The sequence below is a fragment of the Mustelus asterias genome, chromosome 15 (genome assembly GCF_964213995.1).
Source record: "Mustelus asterias chromosome 15, sMusAst1.hap1.1, whole genome shotgun sequence".
Lineage (NCBI taxonomy): Eukaryota > Metazoa > Chordata > Chondrichthyes > Carcharhiniformes > Triakidae > Mustelus > Mustelus asterias.
This window is the reverse complement of record NC_135815.1, coordinates 70840468-70856326: the sequence shown is the minus strand read 5'-3', so window position 1 is coordinate 70856326 and position 15859 is coordinate 70840468. Positions and strand designations below refer to the sequence as shown.

General features: G+C 40.9%; 1 protein-coding gene across 5 annotated transcripts in view; it reads left to right on the top strand.

Annotated features, from left to right (window-relative positions):
• Positions 1–15859, top strand: part of LOC144504557 (unconventional myosin-VI) — a 226968-nt gene that overhangs the window by 83325 nt on the left and 127784 nt on the right. For all 5 annotated transcript variants that reach the window (XR_013499667.1, XM_078230067.1, XM_078230065.1 and 2 more), the window contains exon 2: positions 1735–1880. Coding sequence is in view for 4 of the 5 variants with exons in the window: in XM_078230067.1 (XP_078086193.1) it covers positions 1764–1880 (117 nt within the window). In the remaining variant the exon portion in view is untranslated. The remainder of the gene's footprint in view (positions 1–1734; positions 1881–15859) is intronic.

The following is a 15859-nucleotide window of genomic DNA, read 5'->3' as shown; positions in this document are numbered from 1 at the left end:
TACTTATAAAGAACAAAAATATTTAGTACTCGAGGAGTGCCTATCAGAGAGAACTTCAGTGGGGAGCAAGCTACAACAGGTACACATACCTTTATCAATTCAATTTACTTTCGTACACTCAAACAAATGTACAATACAAAGGGATAACACTTATCAACTTAAGTTTGTGCTGGGTATGACTCCAACCAGTGGAGAGTTTTACCCCGATTTCCACACTCAGTCAAATACTGTCTTGATGTCAAGGGTAGTCACTCTCTTCTGTGTTCCCACTCCAAGCACTCTTCTGAAACTGCTACTCCCCGGCAACAGTCTGAGATTTAAGCCAGTTTGTTCACAACTTTGTGTCACACCTGATCCCGAGATGAATTTCTGTCTACACAACTATGCTATCACTAAGACTGCCTACTTCCGCCTCCACAATATTGCCTAACTTCACCCCATCTCAGGTCATTGGGAGCTGAAATCCTCATTCATGCCTTAGTTGTTTTAAGACTTGTGCTCTCCAGCCCACTTCGATTTTACCCTCTTTGAACTTGCCATTCTAAACTCAGCTGCCCATGTTCTTACTCTCTCCAAGTCTTATCAGCCGTGTGCTCGCTGGCCTACATTAGCTCCTAGTCAAACCACATCTTGATTTTAAAGATTCTCATTCTCTCCATAGCCTTGCCCTCCCTATCTTTGTAATCTCCCCCAGCCCTTGGAATACTGAGTTATATGTGTTATTTAATTCTGGCTTCTCGACCATCCCTGATTTTAATCGCTGCACCATTGGTGGCTTTACCTTCAGTTGTCTCGGCCCCAAGCTCTGAAATTCCCTCCCTACTTTTCACTACCTTGTTTACCGCCTTTAAGATACTCCTTAAAATCTATCTCTTTGACCAAGCTTTTGGTCATTTGACATAATATCTCCCTTGTGTGGTAATTTTACTTTTATTATGCTCCTGTGAAGCACCTTGAGATGGTTTGATACATTTGTAGGCGCTATTAGAAAATAAGTTAATGTTGATTATATGCTATTAATATGTTGTAAAGTCTTGCCTAACAATGTATTCGCCCAATTAAAGATTTCTAACTATTTTACCATGGAAGGATCTTGGTACAATTTATAATAAAGGTAAATTAAATTGTGTGTAGACCTATAGTGTTGTACTAAGCCTCGATGAGACGTTTTGTGTACCCGAGGCAGTAGAAGTCTAACAGTCAGGCCCTTGACCCATGGAATCAAGATGATTTTTCTTGTCTTGTGTGTCAGGTTTGCCAAAGAGAGTCATTAATTTCTCCCAATGGGATGAAAATTGACTTGTTAAAAATAGTGATGATTTGATGGTAATGGATTTGGCTATTTCTTACAGAAATTTATAAACTGAATAAAAAGAGGATTGCCTTAAATTTACAGGGTAGGAGCACAGTAACAGGAGTTGGCCATTCAGTTCCTCGAGCCTGTTCCACCACCTTTCAATGAGACCATGACTGATCTACGACCTAACTCCACATACCACCTTTGCCATGTCCCTTGCAACCTGTTGCATTTTCCCTCGTGTGTTTTCTTTTTATCCTTCGCGGTCATGTGCCAGAAGCTCTAAGGTGTCATTTCACACATGAGATGTGCTAGAGAATTGCAAGGTATATACTTGATCGGCACCATTTAAATTGCCACTGTGGTGTTTTTGAATTGTATGTCATGTGTTTATAAAATATGTAAACTCAGTCTTGCTCTTTTGTTTTTTTAACCAGGGAATTGTGATCAGTTTTGAAAAGTGACCATGGATGACGGAAAGCCTGTCTGGGCCCCACACCCCCTGGATGGATTCCAGTTGGGTTCTATCATTGACATTGGTGTTGATTCATTAACGATTGAACCTTTGAATCAAAAGAGCAAGGTAAATATACTGAAAAGTCGTTTATATTGGCTATGTCTGAACTGCTCATGATGAGTTTTCTTTAAAACAAAAAGCGATTCTGCATTTAACTCCTATGGCTTGAGTAAATTGTCTACATAACATTGACTGTACTTCAAAAGAAAAGCAATTCATTAGCTTTGAAGTGTTTTTGGATATCCTGAGTATATGGAAGACAATATGTAAAATTTATACTGATTTGTACCTGCGGGATCTAATAGTATATGGTGAATTTTATTGCATGTTCAGTGTGCGGCACATTGAGTGACATAGATTAGTGAGTTACAAGTTTTATCCACATTTAATTGAGTTATAGATCTTTTCAGAAGTGGAAAATAGTTGAGATGTTATTTTTCTGTCAAGTACTGGAAGTAGCCGTAAGCATTATCCCCTGGGAACTAACTTGAAGATGTTAATCACATGTCAATTCTACGCAGGTAAAGTTTTATGGAAAAGAGTTCCTCAGAAAGTTGACACCATTGAGAAACACACATGAAAGAAAAATCTACAACCTGCAGTGATAGTGGAGTCAGAAACTTTAGGAACATTTAAGCGGAACATTTAAGCGGTTATTGGATAGGCACATGGAGCACACCAGGATGATAGGGAGTGGGATAGCTTGATCTTGGTTTCAGATAAAGCTCGGCACAACATCGTGGGCCGAAGGGCCTGTTCTGTGCTGTACTGTTCTATGTTCTATAACACATCAGGAGGCCAATCAACCTATCAGGCTGGTGCCAGCCAAAAAGAGGAATTGTCCAAGCTTGCCCTACTTTTGAGCTCATGGTTCATGACCTGTAGATTCCTCTCCTAGTATTCTTTAAATGTAATGAGAGTTTCTGCATCTTCAGGTAGTGAATTCAAATACACATCATAATGGATGAAAAAAATTCTCAACTCCCCTGTGGTCCTTCTGTCAATGGTTTGAAATCTATTCCTCCTGTTTATTGACCTTTTTTGCTAAGGAAAATATGTCCTTCCTATCCACTTTATCTAGGCCTCTCATGATTTTATACACCTCAATTAAATCTCCTGTCCGCTTCCTCTGCTCCAAAGTAGCTCTGCTGATCCATCCTTTACTCATAGCTAAAATTCCCCATTCCTGGCAATATCGTCAGAAATTTCTTCTGCACCCTCTAGTATGACCACATCCTTATTTTAATGTGGTGATCAGATCTGTGTACGCAACTCTTGCTGTGTTCAAGCTAGTGCTTTATACCATTCTAGTGTGACCTATTTTATTCTGTACCTTGTTTATTAAAAGTATCCTATATGCTACCTTGACACCTCATCCATCTGTCCTGCTCCAAAAGGGATCTGTGAATATGTGCTTCAAGGCCCCTCTGCTCCTCTATACTTTTCAATATCCTACCATTTAATATTAATATCCTTGTCCTGTTTTCCATCCCGAAATGCATTACCTGAAACTTAGCTGGATGAAACGCCATTTGGTATATTCCTTCCCACCTGACCATCTATTGATGCCTTCCGGCAGTCTACTGCTTTCTTCCTCACTGTCAATATATAGCTAATTTTTCTATGATCTGTAAACGCTTTAAACATATCTCCACATTTAAGCCTAAATCATTTACATATACCACAAAAAACAAGGGACCCAGTGCTGAGCCTGTGGAACCCTATTGGAAACAGCCTTCCAATCACAAAAACACCCTTTGACCGTTGCTTCTTGGCGCTGAGCCAATTGTCGATCTAACTTGCCATTTTCCCTCCGGTCCCATATACTTGTACTTTCCTGACTCGTCTGTCTTGTCAGAAACCTTGCCAAATTCCTTCTAGTCGGCATCAATTCAGTCAGCCTAATCAGACGTGACTTCCCTCAACAAACTTATGCTAACTCCCCTTTATTAATCCATGACTTTCTAAATAATTTATATCATTCCTCAGAAATTTTTCCAACAATTTTCCCACCACTGAGGTCAGGCTGATTGATCTGTAATTACTTGATCTATACCTTTCTACATTTTTTAAAACAATGGGGTCGGTGGTGGCGTAGTGGTATTGTCACTGGAGTAGTAATCTGGGGACCCGGGTTCAAATCCCATCTTGGTAGATGCTGAAAATAAAATAAAATTTTAAAAATCCGGAATTAAAACTCTGATGATTGTCGACTGTTGTTTAAAAAAAGAAATCTGGTTCACTGATGTCTTTAAAGGGGTGCACAGTGATTAGCACTGCTGTCTCATAGTGCCAGGGACTTGGATTCGGTTCTGGCCTTGGGTGACTGTGTGGAGTTTGCAGGGGTGGCACAGTGGTTAGCACTGCTGCCTCACAGCTCCAGGGACCTGGGGTTTGATTCCCAGCTGGGGTCACTGTCTGTGCGGAGTTTGCACTTTCTCCCCATGTCTGCATGGGTTTCCTCCGGGTGCTCTGATTTCCTCCTACATGCCAAAGATGTACGGGATAGGTTGATTGGCCATGCTAAATTGCCCCTTAGTGTCCTGGGATGTGTAGATTAGGAGCATTAGCGGGTCTGGGTGGGATTGTTGTCGGTGAAGACTCGATGGGCCAAATGGCCTCTTTCTGCACTGTAGGAATTCTATGATACAATGTTAGTGGTCCGCTAATTTTCTGACACCATACCCTAGCCAGAGGCGATTGAAAAATTTTGTTCAGAGCTTCTATTATTTCCTTCCTTGCTTCTCTTATCAGTCTGCGATGCATTTCATCTGATAAATTTATCTATTTACAAAGATTTTGAATATGTAGTCTTTCTCCTCTCATCCTTTATTTCATCCGATATGTTATACTGCTCCTCAGTTACTGTATCTGCTTTGTTCGCTTCTTTTGAAAAGGCACACAAAGTATTCATTAAGAGCCATGTCCATGTCTTTTGCCATCACACACTGGTTCTCTTTTTGGTCTCTGGCCAAACTCTTTCCTTAGTTATCTTCTTGCACATCATGCATTTATAAAATCACTGTGGGTTTCCCTTGATTTAGCTTGGCAATTTTCTATGTCTTTTTGCATTCCTAATTTAAAATAAAATTCTCACCTGCACTTTTTTATGCCCTCAGCTTTCTACAGTATTGAGCTCTCTGTATCTGACATCAGCTCCCTTTTTAAAAATTCATTTATGGGATGTGGGCATCCTGTCTAGCCAGCATTTACTGCCTATCCCTAATTGCCCTTGAGAAGGTGGTGGTGAGCTACCTTACATAGAAATGGTGAGTGAGGACGTTGAGTGACTTGGAGGAGAACTTCCAGTTAGTAGTATTCCCATGTGTCTGCTCCTCTTGTCCTACTAGATTGTAGCAGCTGTGACGTTGGAAGGTGCTATTTAAGGAGTCTTGGTGAGTTCCTGCAGTATCTTGATGATGGTCCAAATTGCTGCCACTGTTCATTGGTGGTGGAAGGAGTGAATGTTTGTGGATGGGATGCCAATCAAGCAGGCTGCTTTGTCTTTCATGGTATCCAATTTCATGAGTGGTTTTGGAGCTGCACTCATCCAGGGAAGTGGCGTGTATTCCATTACACTCCTGAATTGTGTCTTTTAGGTGGTGGACAGGCTTTGAGGAGTTAGGAGGCAAGTTTCTCGCTGCAGAATCTCTAGCCTATGGCCTTACCTGGTAGCCACAATATTTATATGGCTAATCCGGTTCAATTTCTGGTCAATGGTAACCCCCAGGATGTTGATAGTGGGGGATTCAGCGATGGTAATGCAATTGAATGTCATGAGCAATGGTTAGATCTTCTCTTGTGGGGGATAGTCATTGCTTGGCACTTGTGTGGTGTGAATGTTACTTTCCACTTGTCAGCCCAAGCCTGGATATTGTCTAGTTCTTGCTGCATTTGGACATAGATGCATCATATCTGAGGAGTTGTGAATGGTGCTGAACATTGTGCAATCATCTCCACTTCTGTCCTTATGATGGAAGGAAGGTCATTGATGAAGCAGCTAAAGATGGTTGAGCCTAGGACACTGCCCTGAGGGGCCCTTGCAGAGATGTCCCGGAGCTGAGATGATTGAGCTCAGACAACCACAACCATCTTCCTTTGTACCAGGTATGACTCCAACCAGCAGAGTGTTTGCTCGCTGATTCCCATTGGCTCCAGTTTTGCTAGGGCTCCTTGGTGCCACACCTCAGTCAAATGCTGACTTGATACCAAGGTTTGTCACTCTCTCCTCACCACTGGCATTCAGCTCTTTGGTCCGTATTTGTTCCAAGGCTATAATGATGTCAGGAGCTGAGTGACCCTGGTAGAATCCACACTGCGCGCAGGTGAGCAGGTTATTGCCAAAGCAAGTGACGCTTGATAGTGCTGGTGTTAACCCTTTCCATCAATTCACTGCTGAAGAAGAGTAGACCGATGGGGCGGTGATTGGTTCGGATGGATTTGTCCTTTTTGTGTGCGGGACGTACCTGAGCAATTTTCCACATTGGTGGATAGATGCCAGTGTTGTAGCTGTACTGAAACAGCCTGGCTGGGTGTAGCAACTTCTGGAACAGAAGTCTTCAGTACTGTTGCCAGAATATTGTCAGGGCCCCAAAGCCTTTGCAGCATCCAATGCCTTCAGCCATTTCTTGACATCATGTTAAATGAATTGACTTAGGTGGAACTGACATCAATGATGCTGGGAGCCTCTGGAGGAAGCCAAGATGGACCTTCCACTTGGCATGTCTGGCTGAAGATTTTTGTGAATGTTATAGTCTTATCTTTTGTACTGATGTGCTGCGTTTTCCATCATTGTGAATGAGGATATTAGTGGAGCCTTCTCCTTCAGTGAGTTGTTTAATTGTCCACCACAATTCACGACTGGATGCAGCAGGATTGCAGAGCTTAGATCTGATCCATTGGTTGTGGGATCACTTAGCTCTGTCGATCACTTAGTTCTGTCTATCACTTGCTGTTTATGCTGTTTGACAATGCAAGTAGTCCTGTGTTGTAGCTTCATCAGATTGACATCTCATGTTTAAGTATGCCTGATGTTGCTCCTGGCATGCCATCCTACACTCTTCATTGAATCAGTGTTGATCCCCTGGCTTGGTGGTAATAGTAGAGTGGGGGGCCATGAGGTTAGATTGTAGTTGAGTACAATTCTGCTGCTGATGGTCCACAGTACCTCATGGATGCTCAGTTTTGAGTTGCTAGATCTGTTCGAAGTCTATCGCATTGAGCATGGTGGTAGTACCACACAACATGAAGGAGGTATCCTCAAGGACTGTGCGGTGATAACTCTTACCAATACTGTCATGGACAGATACATCTGCGGCAGGCAGGTTGGTGAGGATGAAGTCAAGAATGTTTTTCTCTCTCGTTTGTTCCCTCACCAACTGCCACAGTCCCAGTCTAGCAGCTATGTCCTTTAAGACCTGACCTCCTCGATCAATGGTAGTGTTACTGAGACACTCTTGGTAATTGACATTGAAGTCTCCCATCCAGGGTACATTCTGCACCCTTGGTGCTTCCTCTGGGTGCTGTTCAACGTAGAGGAGAACTGATTCATCAGTTGAGGGGGGGAGTAGATGTGGTTATCAGCAAGAGGTTTCGTTCGTGTTTGACCTGATGCCATGAGGCTTAATGGGGTCCAGATTCAATATTGAGGGCTTCCAGGACAAATCCCTTCCAACTGTACACCACTTAGCTGGATCTGGGTCTATCCTGCAGTTGGAACAGGACATACCTCGAGATGGAGAAGGCGATGTCCGGGACATTATCTGTAAGATGTGGTTCCATGAGTGTACATATATCAGACTGTTCCTTGATTAGTCTTAGACAGCTCTCCCAATTTTGCCACAAGACCCCAGATGTTAGTAAGGAGATCAAGCTTGACAGAACTGGGTTTGTCGGTTGTTCCAGTCCCTCGGTTAATGCTGTATGCCCCGTCCGGTTTCATTGGATTTTATTGAATTTTTAGTGGTTTGGTACAACTGAGTGGCTTGGTAGACCATTTCAGAGGGCATTTTAGAGTTAACCACATTGCAATATAGTTAACTCTAAAATGATATGTCTGGAGTCACATGTAGTCTGGACCAGGTGAGGACTACAAATTTCCTTCCCAAAAGGACAGTAGACTTTATGCTCTTTGACATCGGGGACTCTGGATTTTTTCCTTTCTGGGAAATATTTATTCTGAACACACACTGTCCTCCCTGAATACCTTCTGCTGATCTAACATTGATTTGCCGACAAGTAGCTGTTTCCTATCTACCTTTACCAAATTACATTTTGGTTTGGGCTTCCCCCAATTTCACACTTTTCCTTCTGGTCTATCTTTATCCTTCACCCTTTCCCATAACTTCACGGACGACACGGTGGCACAGTGGTTAGCACTGCTGCCTCACAGCACCAGGGATCTGGGTTTGATTCCGGCCTTGGGTGACTATGTGGGCCTGGGGAAGATGTTCTTTCAGAGAGCTGGTGCAGACTTGATGGGCTGAATAGTACTATTGGGATTCTATCGTACACCAAATCTACCTGAATTACAATTAAAGCCGGACAAGTGCACTTCTACTAACATCCCTTCCACCTGCCCAGACTCATTCCCTGAAATTGAATCCAGAACTGCCCCTTTTCTTATTGGGTGTGTTAAGTACTGGCTATAAAAAGTTTAATGAAAGCACTTTAGGAATTTTGTGCCCTCTATACCTTTTACCCTGTTATTATAGTAGTTTAATATTCAGATTTGAAACCTCCTACTGTTTCTGCCTTTTTGTTGCTGTGCTTCTCAGCAGCTTGTCAGCATATTTGCCCTTCCATTTTCCTCATACTCTCAGCAGTGTGATTGTCCCCTTACTTTGTTCTTCACTTCAACCCATATGACCTCATGACGATTGCCCAGTTTATCATCTGGCTTTACAGCTATGATTGTTTCTTGACTTTAACCAATATTGCAAACTTAGTTTTAATCCCCTCTCCCCTCCTATCCCGCCTGCACACCCTGTAACGTGGAAAGTACTCAGCAGTTCATTTCTATATCTGAGCCATTTATGGACCTTGGTAAGGAACCAGCAAATACTATTGATATTCACAGTTACATTCAGCATTCTAATCAACAGTAACATCACACCAAGGTTCCCTAAAGGCAAACATGAGTCAAATAAATATTCATTTTCTACTGAGGATTTCAAATCGAATTTGAGCTAATCATCAGTCTGCAGGAGATGGTGATTTTGAGTGTGGGTGTGTTTATTGCTCCAGAAGTGTTCATAATATCACATTAGAAATTGTGCACAAGTTCTACTACGTGGGATCAACAGTACTGGATAACTTAACTAGGGATACATGGGGAGGTAGTAAATTGGATAAGACACTGGCTCGATGGAAGAAGCCAGAGAGTGGTTGTGGAGAATTGCTTCTCTGAGTGGAGGCCTGTGACTAGTGGTGTGCCGCAGGGATCGGTGTTGGGTCCATTGTTGTTTGTCATCTATATCAATGATCTGGATGATAATGTGGTCAATTGGATCAGCAGGTTTGCTGATGATACAAAGATTGGAGGTGTAGTGGACAGTGAGGAAGGTTTTCAAAGCTTGCAGAGGGATTTGGACCAACTAGAAAAATGGGCTGAAAAATGGCAAATGGAATTTAACGCAGACAAGTGTGAGATATTGCACTTTGGAAGGACAAATCAAAGTAGAACGTACAGGGTAAATGGTAGGACTCTGAAGAGTGCAGTTGAACAGAGGGATCTGGGAATACAGGTACAGAATTCCCTAAAAGTGACGTCACAGGTGGATAGGGTCGTAAAGAGTGCCTTTGGTACATTGGCCTTTATAAATCGGAGTATCGAGTATAAAAGTTGGAGTGTTATGGTAAGGTTATATAAGGCATTGGTGAGGCCGAATTTGGAGTATTGTGTACAGTTTTGGTCACCTAGTTACAGGAAGGATGTAAATAAGATTGAAAGAGTGCAGAGAAGGTTCACAAGGATGTTGCCGGGACTTGAGAAGCTGAGTTACAGAGAGAGATTGAATAGGTTGGGACTTTATTCCCTGGAGCGTAGAAGATTGAGGGGAGATTTGATAGAGGTGTATAAGATTTTGATGGGTATAGATAGAGTGAATGCAAGCAGGCTTTTTCCGCTGAGGCTAGGGGAGAAAAAAACCAGAGGGCATGGGTTAAGGGTGAAAGGAGAAAAGTTTAAAGGGAATATTAGGGGGGGCTTCTTCACACAGAGAGTGGTGGGGGTGTGGAATGAGCTGCCAGATAAAGTGGTAAATGCGGGGTCACTTTTAACATTTAAGAAAAACTTGGACGGGTTCATGGATGAGAGGGGTGTGGAGGGATATGGTCCAAGTGCAGGTCAGTGGGACTAGGCATAAAATGGTTCGGCACAGACAAGAAGGGCCAAAAGGCCTGTTTCTGAGCTGTAATTTTCTATGGTTTCTATGGTTCTATGGATGGTGAGCTAACTCTCACATTGGAAGGACAGCAGCTAAATTAGGCCAATTAACTAAGTGTGTGTTGAATAATAGGCAATTCACATTGAGCACCAATGTATGTGTTGACTGAATGGATTTTATGACCATGCTTCTCGATAGCAGTGAAACCTGGACTATCTATAACAGAGGTGGGAGAGACAAAACTATTTCCACAACTCCTGTCTTGACTGTATTCTAGATATCAGGTGGAAGACTAAATTTTTACATCAAAGTACTTGAATAAGTTACCAAGTCTAATAACTTTTCCTAAATAATGATGCCTCTGGTTGCCTAGTAACTAATGTTGGAGAAAGTTGCGAATTTTCTCAAGAATCTTTTGTTTAAAGAGTTTACTGATGCTTTAAAACCATTGGGCCAGTGAGGGTGTTAATTTGCAGACATTTGAAAGCAGGACTTGAAAACATTTAACATCAATAGATGATATGGCTGACAACAAGTGTCCCTCAGGGAATGAGGTACATCAAGCAGCCCAAAAGGCTGAAGAGAGGTGGTTGAGAGAGAGGGAAGAAAAGATCAAAGAGGAAACAATGCAGGTTCATATGCGAACACTGGGATGCTTCATCTGCTACGAATATATGCCTATCGCATCTGTGATGAAATCTATCACTCAAGAATTGGGACTTTTTAACCATTCAGAATCTTGCAGCAAGGCAGAGTTAACAATAGTTTTGGTTTTTATACTATTTTTATTCATTCATGGGATGTAGGTGTCGCTGACAGGGCCAGCGTTTATTGCCCATCACCCATATTGTAGGCCCAACCAGGTAAGGACGACAGATTTTTTTCCCGGTGGGGTTTTTTTTTTGACAATTGAGAATGGCTTCATGGTCATCATTAGACTTTTAATTTCACCATCTGTAGTGGCGGGATTCGAACCTGGGCCCCAGAGCATTACCCTGGGTCTCTGGATTGCTAGCCCAGTGATAATACCACAATGCCGCTGCCCCCCCTTTTGAGATGTATAGTTCTGACATTCAAAGTTTGCCAGTGTATAACTCTGGGAAATGTTATTGCTTTCCAGCTCGTGAATGCAGCCATGAAATAACTCAGTTTGTCAATTGCAAACAGCTTCCACAGTGGAGTTTCTATGTGTGATATTTAAAAGATTCAGGTAAAATAGCACTTTCTGTCCCTGGGCACAAAATATGCAAGTTCCGCTGCAGCTTACTGCTTCCTCTACTTTTTCCTGTTCAACCGTGAAAATGTGGAGAAAGGAAAGGGTGTGTCGGCCACCATTATGGTTTCTCACGCATCAGCTCCAAACACGTTTCTCCACCTTAAAGGGAGTTGTGATGCACCACCCACTGAATCATTCGAGAGTGACTGCAAACAAAGCTCTACTTTACAAAAAGCAAGTTAAATTATGACACAATGGTGACAATATGAGTGGCACTCTATTTTTCTGTGTCTGGAGGTTTCATGTCCCACTTGGGATTTGAGCACTGGATTTAGACTGACACCAGGGAGTGCTGCATTGTTGGAGGTACGATCGTTCTGATACACTCAGATAATCAGAAACAATTCCATGATGCTATTTCCCAAGTGGCCAAACTAATGTTTTTCTTTCAATTACCATCAAAAACTGATTGCCTGACCATTTGTTTCATTGCTATCTGAGAATGCTGCATCTGACTGCACAATAAAGGTGACTCCTTGACAATAAAAGCACTTTGTAATGAGCTACGGATTTGAAAGGAACTGTATAACTGGAAGCTTTCGGTTGCCAAGTCCATGTTAAGTGCTCTGTCACAAAAGCTCCTTTTAATGTATTGCATTTTTACTATGTGCTGAAATGAATTAGGTAAGGAATTAAGTACATTTAATTGGATGGACATGGAAAAGGATAATTTTCATAATGAATTGTATTTCTTTGGGATTTGTTCTCGTGCAGGTGCAGGCAATGAGTACAGATTAGCTTATTATTGTGTGAGAGTGGTTAAAGAATGTTTGTCTTTGTGCTGACAGTCCAATTGAAAGTAATTCTGAGCGCAAAAGCTTTTCGTTATTTGAAATATATCTCTATGACATGCAAATATATATATATATATACATATTAAAATCTCAAATAGTGTGATAACATTCTGTGTACTTGATCCAGGGTGGGAGAAATCTGCTGGGTTTTTGGTTTATATGTTGCAAATAAGCTGTTGAGGAGTGAGGCCAATTCCACATGGGGAAATGGGAACAGTGTGATTGGTCCATTCTTAATTCTGGTGCAGGCAACTTGAGAAAACCTCACTTACCAAGGTTTAGCTAGCAGCCTGAGGTGGCTTCTAACTGGTTTTCAGTGCATTGTTGTGAATTGCAAGGTTTTGTTCAGCTCTCTGCTGAAAAATTTAGAAAATAAAACCATTGAGATATTTTAAATGTGGATATTTTACACGTAGAATGGTTAATGTAATGGAATACAAGTTGTTTGTTGCCCAAGGAGAACCAGGATAATTCACAGCTGACTTCACTGCATTAAAATATCTTCCTCTCTCCTGGGGATTGCACATGCTGCTCAGCATAAGACTCACATCGCACTTGTTTTTCTTTTTACAAAGCCACCCGTTGTTGTTTTTAGCACCATTGACAACTCACTACATTTTGTAAGCAAATCCTTTGGTACATTTCTGTGAACACAACCATTCCGACTTCCCCAACATCTTTCCTGTATGGATTGGCACTAGTATTTTCATAAGCAAAATTAATCTTTAACAAACTTAACCTGACCCTCTCTCTCGCTGGTTGTTTTCAGCATTTACTCTGTTTATTTCAAATGGCCAGCATCTGCAGTATTTTGCTGTTGTCTATATGCAGAACCTGGACATTAAGAATGAATGCAAGATTGCATGACATTGCTTCATGGCTCTGGATAGCTCTGCATCATCTCGGACCTCTGTGTACAGGCTACACACTCTATTAGTAAATATAAGAGCATAACATAAGAACTAGGAGCAGGAGTAGGCCATCTGGCCCCTCGAGCCTGCTCCGCCATTCAATAAGATCACGGCTGATCTTTTTGTGGACACAGCTCCACTTGCCCGCCCGCTCACCATAACCCTTAATTCCTTTACTGTTCAAAAATTTATCTATCCTTCCCTTAAAAACATTCAATGAGGTAGCCTCAACTGTTCACTATATGTCTGAACAAAATAATGTTGAAACTCAGAAACAACACAAGACACAATAAAAGAGAACAGTAACCACATTTAATGAATATATTAACTATTTTGACTGTTTAAAGCAGTATAAAAAGTGACTTCAATCTGCCTGCAGCTCCTTATAGAATAATCTATGTAACAATCTGATTGGCTACGTTAGATAATCGCTCACTATTCCACCGATTGAAGACTGAGAGAGGGACTTTGGGCGAGATGCCTTTCATGTAAAAACATCTTTTTGAAGATTATTCTTAATAAGCTATGCGCAAATGCCTTTCTTTGTAAGCATTGGACTAATGAGTCATGAACTGCGTCTCATCTTGGTGTTGACATTCCCCAGTTAGACTTGCCACCTTGTAAGAGAATGTTGCACTATGAAGCAGCTATTAGCAAGAGCAATGGATGCAAACAATATATTCTGCTATATGCCAGGCTTTTCAACCATTTTACATGGAGGAGGGGACAGGGGGCATTCCGAAACACTTCTCACTCAAAAGGCTGAGGAGCAAATTTTGAAAAGATAAAGTTTGGCACAATATTAAAAATTATTTTTTTAAAAACTGAGTATAAAAAGAAACCAGTTGCTCAGCAAAAAATAATTAAATGAAGGTAAGTAGGCTAGAGCAGGGGTCTCCAAACTTTTCAGTACGAGGGCCACATCGTATATTTTACACATTTTCGGGGGCCAAAAAAAAAATTGGTTTTATAAATGAATGAATAAAATTTAAATGAATGAATAAGTTTTATTTGGATCATCTTTGTAATCAGCATGATATGATTCAGAACAAAAGAGAAATGTGACAATTACAAAGAAACAATGCCGTGCTTACACTGAGAAATGATATATAATGAGTAAAAATGTCCAACATTAGCAAATGCTCTGACAAAATAATCAATTACTTAACTGCAGATGAGAAAAGCAGGCTACTCATTTTTAAATTAATTTTATTTACTGAAATTTTACAAATGTTTACTTCAATGAGAATTTGCCCAATTTTGTGAGACACAATAAGAAAAATAAACACGCCCCAAGAGAGAACTTCAGTAAAACAAAGCAAAGAAATTCAAAATAAACTTGAATCATTAATAAAGGTCAAACAAAAATAAATTCAGTCGGCACCTTTCTACACAATTCTGGCAATTGGAGTTTTCAATCGTAACCAACAAATCATGAAGTTTTGCACAAGATTAATGGGAATGATGGAACTGCTTTTTTAATTTCAAAATATTGATGAACTGAGGTTTCAAGCTTGAGGAGCCAATTATTAGAATGGACTTCAAATGCTCATCAGATAAATTTGCTCGATATTTGGACTTGACATACTTCATTTTTGAAAATGTTTGTTCACACAGGTACGTTGTACCAAAAACTGATACAAATCCACAAGCAAATCGCTTCAAATTTGGAAACTGCTCAGGCTGCAAAGATTTATAAAATTGGAACAGATTTCCTTCTTTATACTTGTCTTTCAGCATGTCATCTGATTGGAGATCAATAATTTCCATTTGAAACTGAATTGGGAGTGTTTCAATATTGCAGCCAAATGGATTTTGAAACAGCTTTATTTCACCTGTGTTTCCATCAAGATCAGAAAATCGTTCCTGAAATTGCTTTTGCAAGTCCTTAATGATTTCTGTTGCAAATGAAGAAGGAAATTCTGCTTCACTTTCTTCACGAAATTTTTCACAACATGAAAACACTTCCTCCATCAATTGTCACGCATTGCCGTTTATTCCACTCCAGGTTATATTCTAACACAGTTTTTTGCAATTCTTTGAAGATGTCTTCTCCAGTTACTGTGCTGTGCATGCTATGCACTGATGCTAATTCTTGTGTCACATTAAATTCACTGTCGACGCCACGGATGAATACTAGGAGTTGCGATGTGTCACTCACATCAGTCGATTCATCAAGTGCGAGAGAATACAACTAAAAATTTCTTGCTTTGTCTGCAATTTGATGAAATATATTACTTCCTATATCCTCAATTCTACGAGCAACAGTATTTGGCGCAAGACTGATGATTTTGAACAGATTTGCTTTTTCTGGGCATAACTCTTTAACTGTTTCCATTATACACTCTTTGATGAGATCTCCATCGGTGAATGGCTTTCCTCTTGTAGCCAACACATAAGCTAGTTTGTAACTGGCCCTGGTTAAAGCTTCATCTTCAGTTATCTTCTGCGTTTAAAAAAAGCTTGTTGGGAAAGCAACCTGCGTTGCATTGATTCAAATTTTTCCAAACGCTGTGTTCCTGTGAATTGGGAATAACTTGGTTCATGTTTGGTCTCATAGTGCCGACGTACATTGTACTCCTTCAAAACTGCAACAGTTTCGCTGCATATGACACACAAGGCTTTATCACCTGCTTGTACAAAGAAGTACTTTACACCCCATTCTTCATTAAACAGG